The 18,371-nt window shown below is 44.3% G+C and overlaps 1 protein-coding gene across 1 annotated transcript in view; it reads right to left on the bottom strand.

Annotated features, from left to right (window-relative positions):
• The window catches only part of LOC111154991 (poly(ADP-ribose) polymerase family member 14), a 50,814-nt gene extending 42,518 nt beyond the window's left edge, over positions 1-8,296 (bottom strand). The window contains 4 exon segments of the mRNA XM_022514970.1: positions 2,265-2,298; positions 3,045-3,178; positions 8,079-8,211; positions 8,213-8,296. Coding sequence (XP_022370678.1) covers positions 2,265-2,298; positions 3,045-3,178; positions 8,079-8,211; positions 8,213-8,266 — 355 coding nt within the window. The 5' untranslated portion in view covers positions 8,267-8,296.
• Positions 8,297-18,371: the final 10,075 nt, after the last annotated feature.

Here is an 18,371-nt window from a genome sequence, read left to right as displayed (position 1 = left end):
CAAAAAGACAACTGACAGAATGGGAGAAGATATTTGCAAATGACATACCAGATAAAAGGCTAGTATCCAAAATCTATAAAGAACTTATCAAACTCAACACCCAAAGAACAAATAACCCAATCAAGAAATGGGCAGAGAACAAGACATTTCTGCAAAGAAGACATCCAGATAGCCAACAGACACATGAAAAAGTGCTCCACATCACTCGGCATCAGGGAAATACAAATCAAAACCACAATAAGATACCACCTCACTCCAGTCAGAATGGCTAAAATTAACAAGTCAGGAAACGACAGATGCTGGCAAGGATGCAGAGAAAGGGCAACCCTCTTACACTGTTGGTGGGAAAGCAAGCTGGTGCAGCCACTCTGGAAAATAACATGGAGGTTCCTCAAAAAGTTGAAAATAGAGCTACCCTAAGACCCAGCAATCGCACTACTGGGTATTTACCCTAAAGATACAAATGTAGTGATCTGAAGGGGCATGTGTATCCCAATGTTTATAGCAGCAATGTCCACAATAGCCAAACTATGGAAAGAACCTAGATGTCCATCAACAGATGAATGGATAAAGAAGATGTGGCATATATATATACAATGGAATACTATGCAGCCATCAAAAGAAATGAAATCTTGCCATTTGCAATGACGTGAATGGAACTAGAGGTATTAGGCTGAGCAAAATAAGTTAATCAGAGAAAAACAATTATCATATGATCTCCCTGATATGAGGAAGTTGAGAGGCAGAGTTCGGGGGTGTTGGGGGATAGGTAAGGAAAAAATGAAACAAGATGGGATTGGGAGGGAGACAAACCATAACAGACTCTTAATCTCACAAAACAAACTGAGGGTTGCTGGGGGGAGGGGGACTGTGGAGAGGGTGATTGGGTTATGGACATCGGGGAGGGTATATGATATGGTGAGTGCTGTGAAGTGTGTAAGCTGCACAAGTCACAAACCTGTACCCCTGGGGCAAATAATACATTATATGTTAATAAAAAAAATTTTTTTAAAGAATAGATAAGGATTCAGGGGGTCCCCATGAACACTGGGAGTTACGTGAGCTTGGTCCATATCTGAAGAACAGAAAGCAGGAGTTATTCCAAACAGACAAATAGTTCTTATAACAATCATGAGATTTTTTTTTCCTTCTAGATTTATTTATTTGTCATAGAGGGAGAGAGAGAAAACAAGCAGGGGAGCAGCAGGCAGAGGGAGAAGCAGGCTCCTCGCTGAGCAGGGAGCCTGATGCAGGACTCAATCCCACAACCCTGGGATCACGGCCTAAGCCAAAGGCAGACGCTTAACTGACTGAGCCACCCAGGTGTCCTGAATCATGGAATCATGAGCTTAAGAAAACCACACATCCTATATTCTACAGCTGAATAGTGCCTCCATGTTAGGTAAAAACAATCCATGCATCCCTGTCCAGTGGGTTTGCCAAGTAAAGCCAACTGCCATTTTGAAAAGAGAAAGTTGCAAAAATCGAAACATGTTCTCAAGACAGTGTCAATTTTAGAAGATAATAATTTACACATTTTTTTGAAATTCCATTTCCCTAAGATTTGGATATACATAATCACTTCAACTCTGTTCCCCAGCCATTCAGCCCAGGTCACCATCTCCCCCAACCCCCTTACAAGAGGATGCTTAGCCAGGAAAACAAGCTGCTTCTTCAGGAACTGACAGTTGGTACTATAGGCCAACACCCAGACACTAGGGAAGCAGCAGAGGCCACAAGAGTTGCGAGGTGGCAGGCTGTTTCCTACAGCAGATGGGATGAGAGGAGCTGCTGCACCCACATCCTGCACTCAGCACTTAGAAGCTTTTGCCCACCCTCCTGTTGTGGTCCCAGAGGACGGCACCCTCCAGATCCAGTGCTCAGAAACTAATTGAGCCACACAGGACACACTGACGCAATACGTCCTTGCTTCTTGATGGCTGGCTGGGCACAGGTGGGCAATATGAGTCAATTTATTCCCGTTTCCCAGGCACCTCTTTGCCTCCCTTCAATTGCAAGGTGTCCCCAGTCCCCACAGAGAGAGCTGTTCCCATCCTTTGGACCTGAGCCTGAAGATCTCGGGGGGGCTCCCCCCATGCTCACCCTCAGCACAGCTGGCTGCGAGGACGCAGATGGCATCTCTAGGCTGAGCACACGCTGCTTTGTGAAGTCAAGAACAGAACTATTATGAGCCCTGCCAGTGCCATCTTTAATGAAAGCAAAACTGCTGGCGAAGATCAGTCATATTGTTTCTTTCCCCTTACCTGGTTCTTGGATATGTGCTTTGGTCTCTGATTCCTGAAATCCAATAAACAATAGAGTAGCATCAAGAAATGACTGATAATTTCTTTACATTGAGAAGCTGTCCCTGGGATGGACCTGGAGACATCGGGTCCACAGAAACAATCATCAAGAGCTCTGGCACTTATGCTACTGAACGCACCTCACATGGAGTTGCATCTACTTTGCCCAAGAATCATGGGTAAAAACAAGTCACAAATAACTGAAACCCCAATTAACACCAAGCGCCTGGGGGATGGGATAAGACCTAAATCTTTTCCCCATTTAACATTTATTGTTTACTATTAACAAGCACCTTGCCTTCTGCTTTACAGAGATTGTCTCATTTAATCCTCACAACGATCCACCAACCCAACGAGGGTTGGATTACTGTCCCATTTTACAGTCGAGGAGACAGCACAGGTAGTATGGGTCGCTGTCCCCTCAAAATGATGTACAAATAAAACAGAGTGAATTCCAGGTTAAAATCACCCAAGCCCAAAAATTTACATCTCAAACCACCCTTATTATAACCTGTAAATTCAGACTTTTCAGAACGCGTATAAAATCAAACAAAAAGTGCCCCCATCCTTAATTTTCCCATATCTTCCTCATGACTGCTTTCATGCCCTCCACATCTATCAGGTGCTTTCTATTCCAATTTGATTTATACTTCTCATCCCACTATCTTCTCCATATTGTGATTTCCTTCCCACACACCCTGGCAGAACACCCTGCTGCCCTTTACTCACGCCTTCACTTACCTTTGCTGGAATGTCCCCCTCTAAGACATCCTGGACTTCCTCTGGGGCTGTGGGCAACTGGACAGTTAACTGGAATGTTCCTATGCCTGGCCATAGCAACTCATGGTTCTTAGTCTCCAGAACTCTTTGCCGAACTGAAACAAGCGAAAGAAAGAAAGAAAGAAAGAAAGAAAGAAAGAAACTGTCAAGCAATCTTTATTCACCAAATTACTCCATGATTTCCATAGGGCTTCATCATTTTCAATCAATGGCTTGGTCAGTTTCCCAAGCAAGTCCTTACATGGTGAAAAGATAAAAAGTTTAGCAAGCAGACATGGGTTTCAACCCCATCTTTACCCTTACTATTATTTTTTTTTAACCCTTGGGAATGTTCCTTAGTAAGTCTTACTTGCAAAGCCTCAGTCTTCTTGTCTATTAGCAAATAATTAATGAACACTGTCTTATATAGGTGTTACATCGATTAAATTGACAAACATTATAAAGGACTTCGTACAGTATATAATGCTTAGTAGGTACTAACAAAGGTAACAATATTTATTCTACAAGTGAAGAGAAATAATCAAAGCATGTCTCATGATGAACAGTGAAGACTGGGTGCTGGGAAAAGGCATGATGAAAGCTATGTTTCAGGGACTTAGCTGTGTTTCTGGGTGGCTCAGTCAGTTAAGCATCTGCCTTCGGCTCAGGTCATGATCCCAGGGTCATGGGATCAAACCCTGGATCGGGGTCCCTGCTCCATAGGAAGCCTGCTTCTCCCTCTGCCACTCCCCCTGCTTGTGTTCCCTCTCTTGCTGTGTCTCTCTTGTCAAATAAATAAATAAAACCTTAAAAAAAAAAAGCTGAGCTTTAGGAAGGTGATTTGAGTGACCATGAGCACAATGGCTAGGAGCCTAGTGAAAAAGGTATTTCGTTCACTCTTTAACCTAGGATGGTAAGAGCCTGACATCCAATAATCAATGGAGTAGAAAAGAAGGGATGGGAGAGATTAAAAAAAAAAAAAAAAAGAATTAGCATAGCAGGCAGCTGGGTTGTAGTGAAAAAACTAAACAGTGAACATAAGAGTCCAAAGACTGGGATTTGAATTCCAACTCTGCCAAAAAACTAGATGAGTGACATTGAGAAACTACCTTAACTTCTTGAGTCAGTTTCCTCCCTTAAAAGGTGTCTGCGAATGAGTTTTATAACACCCACAAGGGCTATGCAAACGTAAATTTATAATTACAAGCAGGAGCAGCCAGAGAGAGAAAAGGGAAATCAGTGTATCCCAGGCCATGGAGAAGTGGTGGTGAGTAAGTTTAGAGGAGGAGGCGTGGTCAACACAGAGGGTGCGAAGAGTTCAGGGTGAAGGTGAACCTTTGAGAGTGCCCAGCTGCTCCCAGCCGTGACTCTGACGTGAATGCTGGGCTCCGTGCTGCATTCCGGTGCGGATGGTATGAGAGGCGGAGGAGATAGGGAATCTTCCCTAAGAAGGAGTTGGAAGAGCTTTCCCACCTCACTCATCCATGAAAGGGTAGGAGAAGTGAGGCCTTCACCGGATGCTAACTTAGAAACAGGCCCCAGAAACAATATGAGAAGGAACACCAGACTCTACTTTCACTCTTTACGAGATAGCAGATGTTTTCACACGGACTCCTGAGGGGCTGGCCTAAGCTAGTGGGAGGACTGAGGACTGAATAAGACCCCTAAAGCCTGAGAACCAGCCAAGTTTTGTAAGCCAACTGGTCTAGAGTCGTGGGCTTCTGTGATGCATTCCTTTTATAATCCCCCTAGACTTTGGGAGAGTCTTATCCAGGCATCTAAACGCAAAAGATCTGAGATCGTGCACAATCACGCAGGGCACCAGGATTTCAAGAGAGCAGACAGTAGCAATAGGGGTAAGTGACCCGCAACCAAGACAAGGTGAATCTGGAAGGAAAAAGAGCTGAAACTCTGACGTCCAGCCACCCCTCCCCATGTGGACAGTCTCCCTTCTGCACCAACCTCAGACCACTGACATTCAACTTTACCTAAAGAGGAGATGGATTCCCTTATCCCAAAGAGACGGACAATCAACAGAAGCCAAGTTATGACCCGAAAGGAGGATAAAAGCACACATCTAAAACAGGGCTTAACGTCTTCTAAGTCAATGTACACTGGATTTCGAAGAAACTGAGTGAACTATTTAAGAGAAAGATACAGCTTCCAAATACTTCTGTTTGCCATACACTAATTTCTTTTCTTTTCTTTTTTTTTTTTTTGAAGATTTTATTTATTTTTTGAGAAGGAGAGAGAGCATGAACAGTGGAAGGCAGAGGAAGAGAGAGAGAATCAGGCTCCCTGCTGAGCAGAGAGCCCATTTGGGGCTGGATCCCAGGACCCCAGGATCATGCCCTGAGCGGAAGGCAGACGCTTAACCGATTGAGCCACCCAGGCAGCCCAGCTATACTCTTATTTCTACACAGCAGTGCTGCTGGGCTCATTCTAACTACATGAATCATATGAAGAACGCACTATACGGTGGCCCACCTGGTAAAGCCACTTCCTCGTGGGAGGGGGTGGGGGGAGGGAATCCCTGCTGGAGAACGAGGATCACTGTTAGCAAATTTCTGGCCACATTGTGCTGGGGCAATAGCTTCTCTGGTAGGAAACTGAAACTGAATAGGCACTTCCTGCCACCCCCCCTCCCAGGATCCTTGTCCATAAAAGGTTTTGAGTTGTTCTAAGTCTGAGTCATCTGTGCTGGGGGTACCATAACAGAGGTCGCTGGAGCAGCCTGGGGATGGAGGTAGGGGGAGGTGGGCTGGGCGATGAGAGGAAGGAGCAACCATTTCTGCGTTCAGGACTAGAACAGAAGGACATCATCAACACAAAAGTGTACTTTGCGCTGCTGGTATTTTTATGCTGTTTGTATTTTCTATTATTTCCCTTTTCTTTTTCACTCAGTGTTTGCAACAAACAACAGGGTTTCCTAAACTTTAGCACACCAGAGTCACCATGGTGCTGGTTAAACACACAGATTCCTACTCTCCCGCACCCCGGGTTCCAAAATCTCTGAGGCTGCCGGGACTGGGTCTGATTAGTCTGTTGTGAGTCAGATACAGAGAGGTCTGTGCCCCCAATTTGAGAACTACCGGGGAAGATAATGGGATTCTAAAGAAGAAGTAAGTGTCCCTAAGGGCCAAGCCCCTATGATGTTGACAGCTGGCAATCAAAGTGGTAAAACTCCTTGAAGAAAATGAAATCCAGGGGAAATGGCTGACATTGCACAGCAGCCCTTCTGAGCGTTCCTCGGTGAAATTAGTCCTTGGAAAACCTGGTACTTCGTTTTCATAAGGGCTCTGAGCCTAGTAGGTCTCCTGTCCCCAACTGGCCTCCCCTTCAACATACTTAGCTGTGGACCCTTCTCCTCCCTGGGTTTCATTCTTTCCCTTCTGGATCTCTGCCTAGAGCATTCCAGTTTCTCTCAGGTTAGCCGCATTGCCTCTCCTTTGGCTCAAATGCTTCTCTAAATCCAGCAGCAGGAAGGTAGGATCAGGGGTTGTCCACATCCTTTCCTATGAGATTCCAAAGGAAAAAGGACACCCTCTGGGAACAGCAGCTCACAGGCCTCTCACTACAGATCTGGCGGTGTCTGGACCCAGCAGATAATAATTGGGTGGGTACTTATCTTCCCTCTCCTAAAGGCAAAAGCAAGGAGGGTGGGGAACTCAGCCGCTCAACCGCCTGCAAGGGGGGGCTCAAAACTTCCAACCCACATCAACTCAGAATGTCACCCCTGCCCCCAGTTCAAGAACCACCCTGACACCGAGGGAAGAGGTACCAGCGCACCCCCAGCAAAGATTCCGGGTGTTCACCAACAGCACACAGCCCTCCAGTAACTTTCTATATTTACACCCAACGTGCTTTTAGGAAGCAATTTTGCACCTCCTCCAAGTGACCCCAGAAACATGAGGAACCTCAGGACCTGTGGGAAAATCCCCGTAACTCCTCACATTCCTTAATACCTTTTGTCCCCCACCAAAAAAAATAACTGAGGGAAAGGGGGCCTCTCCCTCTCCCTACCTCTCTGTCCCTCTCTCTCAGAGCATTGTTGACCTCAGTTACCAAATCCAGAACAGTACAGGAATACGTATCTTCCAGCCCCACGCTGATTTTCATTGCTCAAGGACTCAATTGTCCTCACCTAAGACATGACATGAATCTCCTAAAAGTTGTGATTTCCAGGGTCTCTCCCAACAGAAGTCAAGGTACTTATTTTCAACCAGATTTATCTCCCTAAGGTGTACTTGGACATGTCTCTCCTCTGCCTATGCGAGCGGGGGGGGGGGGGGGTTCGTAGTCCTCATGGTGTCATTCAAGGCCCTCTACCATCTCAACCCAACTTTTTCTTAGCGTTAACTTCCTCCCCAGCACTTCACAAGAAAGAGGTTTAATAACAGAATGCCTAAGATCTTTAAAATATAGGCGTCCCCCGCCCCTCTTGGCCTTTTGAAATTTCCCAGGCCCCCGTCGGCAGATCTTGCTTGTACTCGGAGATGAGCAAAGTCATCACTCAACCCAAACCTCCCTGAGGGCGCCCTGCGTGTTGCTGAAGATGTCCTGTGCACTCCCGGCCCCAACACCTGTCCCGCCCCGTCAGCAACACAACTGGCCCTCAGGAGTCAGTTGAGATGTGACTCTCCCTGGAAACTTTCTCTTCCCTTACAACTGTGAGGGAACCTTTGGAGTTCAACCTTTGGAGTTCTGAACAGCTGCTTTAACAGAATGAAGAACAACTGCAACGGAACAACTCGGCCGCTAAGGCTCCAGGCAGGCAGCCTCGTAAAAGGAGGTGAAGCAAGCAGCCTATCAGCTCCTTTCCGTCTGCCGCGGGTCGGCGTCAGAACTCACTGGCGCGGTTCTGCCGCCACCTTCCGGCAGCACGTGGGAGTGCTTCTCGCCCCTCGCGCGCCCTCCCTCCCCTAAGGCTGCAGCAGGAGCCCGGCGGGTTCCAAGGTACCCCCCCCGCGGGAAGACCCCGGTTGTCCCTCTCACCCCCACCCTTGCACCCCTCACCAGCGTCTAGATGGAAGAACGCCAGGAAGCGGGTCGCGGTGCCCGGCTCCTGGCGGACCTCACACTCTCCGCCTCCGGATCTCCTCGCGCTCTGGAAGTACATCTGCAACTTGGTGCTCAAGTTCTTCGGGGGGGTCGGGGCCCCAGGACCCTTCCACCCGCAGGGGGAAGGAGCCGGGCGCAGCCATCCTCAGCTCCGCTCCCCTGCCCCCGGGGCTCCACCTGCCCCACTGAGTGCGGCAAACTTTGTCCCTTTAAGTTTCGGTTTCGCTTTCCTAGAAAACTCCTCCCTTGGCATTAGTTTCTGCCGACAGCTGTAAATAGCTGTGCCGGCCTCGAACTAGTCACCCCGCACCCCCACGCCGCAGTTCCTCACCTTCAGCTCTGGCCCACGGCGAGGGCTGGTTGGTCGTCGCCACTCCAATCAACTGGTCTTGCGCCGTTTGTGCACTTGGGTCCCTAAGCTCGGGCACCGCGTGCCCCTCGTCCCCCAAATGACAGCTGAAATCAGCGTATTTGACCGCGCACAACACCTGCTGCAAACACAAAGACAACTTCACTTTTGCCGCAGGGCAACGTTTTACAAGAAAATAAAATGGCTCCGCAAACTGTGATTCTTTACATGTAGAAAGAAGTCCCCAAGTAATGATCAGAATTGTATCTGGCTTTTTTTTTTTTTTTTTTCTTTTGCATTTTGTTCCTGATCTGTTACTATTATACGTCCAAAAATATGGAAAGGGGGTGAGAAGTGGTAATTCACAGTTCTTTATGGAATATTTACTAGGTTCCCTGCGCCTGGGATTGATTCAACAAACACAGTTTCTTCCCTCATTGAGCTCACAACGCTGTGGGGACACGGTGGAGTAAGTGCTCTTGGAGGGAATATACAGGTGGTCCTGGAACAAATCAGGAGGGGCTTGGGTGTTCGAGCTCAGGGAGAATTTATGGGGAGGTGACATGTAACCTGACCGCTAAAGATGATGGGGATGTTGGCGCTAAAAGTAAAAGTCAGCTATTTTACCAGCAAAAATGGGTTTCTTTGGGACTAGCAGAAAATTGCAATTTCGGACAAGTAGCAAACTACTGTAAAAAAAAAAAAATCAGTTAGTCCAACAAACAAAGCTGAGCGCTAACAGGAGGAAGTTGGGAGGGGTTATTTTCAACGAAATTCTACTGGAGAAAACCGAGAGTTCTGGGTGATGGCAGTTTCTCATTGGCTGAGTCTAGGGTAATTGAGTTCCTTCCTCTTTGGGCTTGTCACTGATGACACTCTCCACCTGAGGATTCTTCTGTTGGGGTCGATAATAGTCGATTCTTCCTGTGATTGACATGGAGGGGTATGGCATGAGCGCTCTACCTTCTGGCCTCCCGGTTCCATTTAATGAGGTTTCCCTTTATTAATTTAGACAGAGGATAATCTTGGAGGGCTGAGAAGAGAGAGCGGTTTCCATAATGTAACTGACTGGTACAGAATCACTCTGGTTGCTGTGTAGTAGCTAGAGCAGAGGAGGGAGATCAGCCATGTGGCTACCGTAGTGTCCCCAGTGGCTGAGACCAGAGGAGAACCTTCTGAGAATGAGTGAGATTCCAAATCGGTACTGAAGGCAGAACTGCAGGACTTGCTGAAAGATGTGGACAGGGAGCAAAGATGCTCAAGTATGCCTCCATGGTTATCCATGGACGTTTGGAGCGACTGGCTCGGTAACAGTGGCATCCACCAGACGGGAGAACTGAGATGTGGCCAGAAACGTGGGAGAGGCTAGGAATGTACGTGTCTTTGACCTGTCATAAAAGAGTGTTTCAAGTGGGAAGGAGCAGCTTTCATTCAAACACTACCAATTCATCATGTGAGAGAAGGTGTCTCCGGCTTCGAACCCGCAAGCACTGTCTCCCTGTGGGGAGGGAGGAGAGGGACCTGGCAGTGGACAGAGGTCTGGAAGGAAGGGAAGGAAGTGGAGGCAGGCAAGCATAGTCAGCTCTTTCCAGAAGCATGACTGTGACGGGGCAAAAGGAGTTGGGCATCAGTATAGCTGTTGTTTCTGTTTTCTGGCTTTTAAGATATTTTTAGGATGTAAGAGTCTGAGGCATGTTTGAATACTGGTGGAACAAAGTGAAGGGCAGAGGGAAGGTGCAGGTTGTGGGAGGAGGTGGGAAGGCTTTCTGGAGGCATGAACCGTGGGGCGGGAACAACTATCCCACTGCCCTGGAAATGAGGCGGAGATGGAGAGCAGAAGCAGGTGATTCTGAATGACCGCTGTTGAGAAGTTATGGGACTTCTCTCTGATGGCTTCTGTTTGCTCTGTGAAGGAGGTGATGTGGTCTCAGACGCAGCCTAAATTAGAGCTGCTTTCCCTGCAGGACTGGACCTTACACGTTATCTTCTAAGAGAACCAAAGCCAGGCCAAAGAGAGGTTACTGCCTGGGCTTTACTCCTGCTGGGTAATACTGCAGAACGCAGGTATTTCCCCCTGACGCCAGCTTTCTACCTGCAGGTGGCGCGAATCATCCAGCCCAAACCACCCTGGACCCCAGTAGGGGAGGCAGGGATGACACGGAAGGGCCAGCCACAGCTCTCAGCCACGCAGTGGTGGCCCATGGCCCCAGGGAGTCTCACCCCAAGCCACAGCTAATATCAGCACCCTCCTTTCCCCAGAGTTTGAGATTCCAGAACTGAGCAGTTTATCTTTTTCCTCGCATTATCATTTTCCAAGAAATAGAGGGAAACGGAAATCATTTATTTATAGTGGAAGTTTTATCTGGCCATTTCTGGATTTCTTTCAAGAATTTACTTAATTATCAGCAATATGTGAGACCTGCTCAGCCTGTTCTTCAACCCTGGGGAGACTGGGAAGGAGTTACCAGGGGATAAGGATGGCAGGTCTTGAAAACCAAGCAAAGAAAGTTCTAGAAAAAGCAAATTGCTGCTTGTCATCAGCCCCTGAAGTATTTGAATACTTGTCTTTTCTCCTAGATGGTTTTGTCACCATTCGCTTGCTGAACTGGTACCCTACCCCCTCCCACTGTGTGCTTATTCTCTCTCAATTCTCCATCTGCAATGGGTGTCTGCCTCCTGAACCCCATTTCCTTCTAGCGAAGCAAATGTCCACTCAAGACCTGGGAACTGGCCGTGTCCCCCTGTGAAAGATGAAATGAAATGGTGTCATTTATGTCAAGGGTTTTTAAATGGAACTGGACCGCCATTTAGGAAGTGGGCCTTATGCACATTCTCACCCGATGGAACCGTGAACTTCTGAACTAAGCCATACAGCAAACGCTCTAAGGATTCTGCATTAACACCTATAACTTCCTACATAACTGACTTCTGCTCAGAGAGGACCTTAGCAACCAATTATGTTTAACGAAGATTAGTTTTCTGCCGCCAACACCAACCAAAATTCTTTGTAAACAACATATACAACCCTTCACATTTTGTCTTTAAAACCCCCAGAGCTTCACTCCCTAGGGAGACAATATTTGGGTTGCTGCCCAAAACCATGTACCTAGAATTTGAAATTCTAAGACCCCAAATAATTGCTTTTGTTTTCATCCTGTCCTGCCTCTTTCCCTCGTCAACACCCCCACATAACAACAGCTGATCTTGATATAACAAGAATTTTTAGGCTGAACTTCCCTTTCTCTACTTCTAAATTTCTCTGTTCAGCTTCTCTACAAACTTCTATAACCCAGCATCAGGCTGCTTTCAACTTCTCTACAAACCAGGATTTCTCCCATTTGAAGTGGGTTTTTTTGTTTTGTTTTGTTTTTTTGAGGGGAAGGGAAGGGTAGCTTTCCCATTTGTCTTGAATCCGTTAATTCTGAGGACCTCATGCCCACCTTTCCACTTTGCTCTGGAACTCCTGGCCCGGTCCCCTAAAATAGGATGTGACTTCAGAAGTAAGGCCAACCACCCTCAGTGGTAACACTCTGCTACCACTCCAAGTTCAGTTCTCTGGTGGAGTCACCTGATGGACACACCCCATTTCTGGCCTTCTTCCCTGTGTTCAGGTCCCTTTCAGGAGCTGTATGTTCTTCTTCTTCTTCTTTTTTTTTTTTTTTTAAAGATTTTATTTATTTATTTGACATAGACACAGTGAGAGAGGGAACACAAGCAGGGGGAGTGGGAGAGGGAGAAGCAAGCTCTCCGCTGAGCAGGGAGCCCAGGGAACCTGATGCGGGACTGGATCCCAGGACGCTTACATCATGACCTGAGCCGAAGGCAGATGCTTAATGACTGAGCCACCCAGGCGCCCCATGATGCTGTATGTTCTTCAAGCTTCCATGGGGTAAGTCTGTAATACCTTCACTCCTCCGCCAGCATAGGGATTCTTCATGGTCCATTTTCCCAAACAGGAGTCATTTAGACTCACTAATACTATCATTGGGTGGGAAGTGGAGGGAGGATTCTGCAGAAGAGTCCAGAGTAGTCTAGATCTTTCCAAGTTTGGGAGAGGTAAAGAATAAAACAAAGCAACAGTCCTTCCTGGCCACTGAATCAGACACACATGCCTGTGTCTCAAGACAGGCATTAACGCAAAGAGAAGTACAATCTAGTTCATATTTACAAAGAAGAACATATAATATTTTACTCCCATATCATACCACACATGATCACCATGAGTGACATGCTATTAAATATTGAGCAATCAGCTCTCTGGAGAAAAAAAGTTGCATATATGTTTTTGTTTATTATACGTTTTCTGGATATAAAGGTTGTATAGCACAAAATTTGCAAATAATGAAATATACAATACTTTTTATTGTAAATTTCAAAGAACCAACTGATCCTCACAGAATGTTTCAAAGATTTTTGTCCAACTCATATTTGTAGCCAAACTATGGTTGCAATCATGAATGAGTGTAATTCTTACATAAATGCTAGTTATTTACATTAAGTGGGATGAAAATGAAACAATGAAGACATATGTCAGAGCTCCTCTGATTGTCACTGACATGAGCTCCTTCTTTGCTGAATTGGATAATGGTTTTCAAATGCTGGAAGAATACTTCTTCATTTGTGTTCTTTAAAATGAAATGGCTGCAGACATGACACACATTTAAATTTAATCTGCCTTATTAAGATATTCTCCACTGGTTTCTGAAGTCTAGACAATTAACAAAGCAATAAGTCAAGCCGTGATGCGCAGTGTTTATCAATTCCATGGTGTAAATATCCCCATGATGGCTGACTTGTGTTCCTGATGTGACATCTCTGAATGCAGAATTGAGCAGAGATGAACAGTAACACCGTTATATAGTCCTTCACCATATGGATACAATAGACAGAAAGAACTCGAGTATAGACAATAATAAAATGTAATAAAATAATTAGGAAGTGATGAATTTTCAGTATTTATTATTTTTTAAAATATAATCTATTTCTACAGTTGACCTTTGAACAACATGGGTTTCAACTGTGTGGATCTACTTAGACACGGATTTTTTTGATACAGTATAGTATTGTAAATGTACTTTCTCTTACGGTTTTCTTAACATCTTCTTTTCTCTAGCTTACTTTACTGTAAGAATATATTATATAACACATCTAATATACAAAATGTATATTAATCAACTGTTTATATTATTCATAAGCAGGCTATTAGTTAAGTTTTTGGGAATCATAATTTATATGTGGATTTTTTAAAGATTTTACTTATTTGTCAGAGAGAGAGAGAGCACACAAGCAGAGGGAGAAGCAGATTCCCTGCTGTGCAAGGAGCCCAGACTTGATCCCAGGACCCTGGGGTCATGACCTGAGCCACCCAGGCGTCCCATATGTGGATTTTTGACAAAAGATCAAAGAGTGGTTGGCACCTCTAATCCCTGTATTGTTCAAGGGTCAACTGTAATTCTGAATAATGGTGGTTAATAACTCTTCACAAACTTCTGAAAATTTAGCAATCAGTTCTGGTGAGCCAGTATGAGCTGTTTCTGGCACAAGACTGTACTCTCTCCCAACAGAGGTATTATTTAAAAATAGAGCAGTCAGGATACTCTTCCACATTCAGACCCCCCCAACCCAGCACCAAACACACACCTCAGTATAATTGTTATGCTGATGGTCCTATAAAAAGTCAAATAGATTTTAAAGCTGATTGCTTCCCTTCATTCCTACAGCCAATTAATCATCCACACAAACTTTCATTAATCTACCCATTACTTTTGAAAAATTGCCTCTGGAAGAAATAAAAGCAATAACTGAAATCACAAAACAGTGACAAATGTAGTAAAAAAATTAAGGTGTAACAATCAATACAACAAACTTTAAGAAAATTAATATCAACTCCATTTTACTGTGAGGAGACTGAGGCACAGAAAGGTTGAATATATGCCCCAAATTCACAGCTAGTAAATGGTGGAGCTGGGATACGAACCCAGGCTAAAGACAGGATGCTATACCTGCATAGGGATTTTCTGCTGAGATCCCTTCTTCAGGGCAACAGACCCATTGTCCGGCTGCTGGCGATGCTGGCTGCCCATAGCTCATAGCGGTATCCCTCACTGGCCTTGCCCTTCCTCATCTCTCCCACCTAGAGTTTCCTCTGGGCAGAGACTATTTCTGTCTCCTACATCTAAGTCCGGTTCTAGCCCAGGCTGAGCTAGCCACAGCGTATCTGTGTGATCTCAGTAACAAAGCCAAGGTAGTGAGGGTGTGGGGAAACGGGGTCTCTCATATGTGATGGATGATTTGTCCATTTCGCCTTGTAATTTTGCCACTTTTTGCTTATCTTCCTTTGCTTTTGCTTAATTTAAGGCCGTATAGGTTCAAGGTGTTTATCTCACCCAAGTGAATTGTTCCTTTTCTTCATGGTGTGCCTCTCTTCTTTATTGATTTTCATTGTCTTAAAGTCCATTTTGTCTTATACTGATACTGCTATTACTATGTTAACTAGGTTAGTCCTTGCAGAGTGTGACGGACATTTTGAGAAGGTTAGTTAATTACTCAAAGACAATCACTCCTTCCTTGTTAGGAGAACTTCAGTTTTTTTCAGATGTTCAGCAGCAAAGTGCTCAGGTAAAGTACAGGCTCTTTCAGACCCATGCTTGACTCGTGGGTGGGATAAGCCAGTTTTAGTCATCTCGTTACCTTCTAGTGGGATTGGTTTAAAGATGGCCATGTGACCCAGTTCAGCCAAGAGATATAAGGGGAAGTACGCTGTCTGTCCTAGAAAATGCTTCCTCCATAAAGAGACACTTAGGAGAAATCCTTTTTCCCTCGTTTTTGAGATGTTGTCACATGGGATGTGATCCTGGGAGATGCTGCAGCCATTTTGTAACCATGAAGGCCAATATCTTAGAAACATTGAGAATGGCATATTGGAGAGATAGAAAGAGCCTAAGCTCTTGATGGCATTATTTACCTACAGAACCAGCTCTAGAACTACCTACTTCCATGTCCTTAGTTTAATTATATCTCTCATTACCAGAATATAGCTGCATTGTTTTTAATCCTATTTCTTCTAATTAGTAAATATAAATGTAGAGATATTATAAATAAGTAATACAGCGGGTCTTACTCCTACCATTTTATTTTACAAGTTTTTAATTACTTGTGTTTTATTCCTTGCTTTTCCTTCTTTCTTATTTCATATTAGATTGATAGTTTTTCTTTATTCCTTTCCACTCTCCATTTGGTTTGAATTCACAAATTCTATACCTATTCTTTTGCAGGTCTCAGTCTTAACAGTCTAAAGTTAATCAATACATCTTCTCAAACCTTGGAAAAACTTATCCCTATCTTGCTATCTTTTTGTTATTGTTAACTGTTTTTTTTTTTTAAGTTTATTTATTTTTTTAAAGATTTTATTTAGGGGTACCTGGGTGGCTCGGTAAAATACATACATACATAAAATAAAATAAAATCTTTTAACAAATTAAAAAATTAAAAAAATAAAAATTTTATTTATTTATTTGTCAGAGAGAGAGAAAGAGAGCACAAGCAGGGGGAGCAGCAGAGACAGAGTGAGAAGCAGACTCCCCACAGAGCAAGGATTCCCAATGCGGGACTGGATCCCTGGACCCTGGAATCATGACCTGAGTCCAAGGCAGACACTTAACAGACTGAGCTGGCCAGGCATCCCTAAAAAATTAAATTAATCTTTTTAAAACTAGTCAATATTAATTTAGAGTGAACAACATGTTAATTATTTCTTTGTCTTTGAAGCCCTCTCCTTTCTTTTTCATTCAATTTTCTTCTTCCTAAAGTAGACACTTATCTTTTACAATACTCTTTTCAAAAGTGAATGGTGAACTTTCTCATTCTGTTTGCCTGAAAATGTTACATCTTAAAGGTGTTTTTTATTTTGAAATAATTTTTACCTTACCAAAAAGTTGTAAGAGTAGTACAAAGAACATTTTTTTTCTGAACAATTTGAAAGTAAGTACATATGATTATTTCCCATAATGTATAATGCGGTTAACTTGTACTGTTGTTACTTAATTTTATTAAGAGAAGCTAACCCGGGACACCTGTGTGGCTCAGTCAGTTAAACATCTGACTCTTTATTTTGGCTTAGGTTATGATGTCAGGATCATGAGATCCAGCCCCAGGTAAGGCTCCTTGTTCAGCACAGAGTCAGCTTGGGATGCATGCGCGCTCGCTCTCTCTCTCTCTCCCTCTCCTTCTGCCCCTCCCCCTATGTGGGCTCTAAATAAATAAATAAATAAATAAATAAAATCTGAAAAGAGGAGCTAACCACAATATGAGATTTAATTTGGTTCCCTGGAAGCAAACTCAGACTGAGGATTAAATGCAAAGGTTTATTAAGGAGCACCCTAGGGAAATACATCTGCAAAGAACTGGGGAAGGCAGATCTGGGCACAGGGAGAAACTGACTTACAATGTAGTTGCAACTAAAGCCTCAAACAATCCTATGAAGAATTCTGGAACTAAGAGAGGTTTTGTAATTGTTTCAAATGGAGGAAAGAAGTCATTCCTTTGAATCTCTGCATTATCCAGTCCTGGGAGAGGAAAGTCTCCACAGGCTCAGATCAGTTTCCAATGAGGGATGCAGCTGTGACCTGTCAGCAGCAGATATCCCTAGCAGCTGGGAAAAAAAGTTAGTCATTACTAAAATGGGGATCAGGATGGACACCCCGAATCGTCTTCAGGGTATTAGGAGTTAGGGTGATATGATAGTTAAGATCTAGGTCAGACAACTTGGGTTCAAGACTAATTCTGGATTTTACCAGCTTATGTGACCTTGGGCAAATTGACCAAAATCTATAAATCTTATATTTCTCATCTTTAAAAATAGGTATAACATTACTTATCAGGATACCTTGTTTTCTGGATTATGTAAGATAAAAAGATAAGTATATAAACAGCATTATATAGTTTCTGACTCATAAGTTTGAGTTATACTGTAATTTTTTTAAAGATTATACTTATTTATTTATTTGAGAAAGACAGAGAGCATAAGCAGCAGGGAGAAGGCAGAGGAAGAAGGAGAAGCAGGCTCCCTGCTGAGCAAGGAGCCCAACGTGGGGCTCGATCCCAGAACCCCAAGATCATGACCTAAGTCAAAGGCAAGTTGCTTAACCGACTGAGCCACCCAGGTGCCTTATGCTGTTATATTTAGTTTTTTTGCTAAGAGGTCTGTTAGAGGTCTATCAATTTATTAATATTTTTTAAAAACTACCTTTCAGATTTGTTGATTTTTTTCTCTACTCTTTTCCTGGTTTTGTTGCCCTGATTTATGCTCTCCTCTTTATTATTTCTTTGACTTGTTTTGAGTTTAATTTGCTCTTCTTTTGCTAGTTTTTTAAAGACAAAGTTTATACCACTGACTTAAAGTCTCTTTAGAAAAAAAATATAGGGACGCCTGGGTGGCTCAGTTGGTTAAGCAGCTGCCTTCGGCTCAGGTCATGATCCCAGCGTCCTGGGATCGAGTCCCACATTGGGCTCCTTGCTCATCAGGGAGCCTGCTTCTCCCTCTGCCTCTGCCTGCCATTCTGTCTGCCTGTGCTTGCTCTCTCTCCCTCTCTCTCTCTCTGACAAAAAAATAAATAAAAAATCTTTAGAAAAAAAAATATAAACATCTAATGTTATAATGTTACATTGCTTGAGCTGTATCCCACCCTTTGTTTGGAGTGGAGGGCAGGGAAGGGTGATGAGGAGTGGTGAGGTGAAGCCATCTTCCTGGATCTCCTTAGAAAACATACTGGAGGTGCGCCTGGGTGGCTCAGAGGGTTAAAGCCTCTGCTTTCGGCTCAGGTCAGGATCCCAGGGTCCTGGGATCAAGCCCTGCAGCGGGGCTCTCTGCTCAGCAGGGAGCCTGCTTCGCCACCCCCCTC

This window comes from Enhydra lutris, unplaced genomic scaffold (genome assembly GCF_002288905.1).
Source record: "Enhydra lutris kenyoni isolate GAN:26980312 unplaced genomic scaffold, ASM228890v2 scaffoldscaffold39, whole genome shotgun sequence".
Taxonomy (NCBI): domain Eukaryota; kingdom Metazoa; phylum Chordata; class Mammalia; order Carnivora; family Mustelidae; genus Enhydra; species Enhydra lutris.
This window is presented reverse-complemented; position numbering and strand designations above follow the sequence as displayed.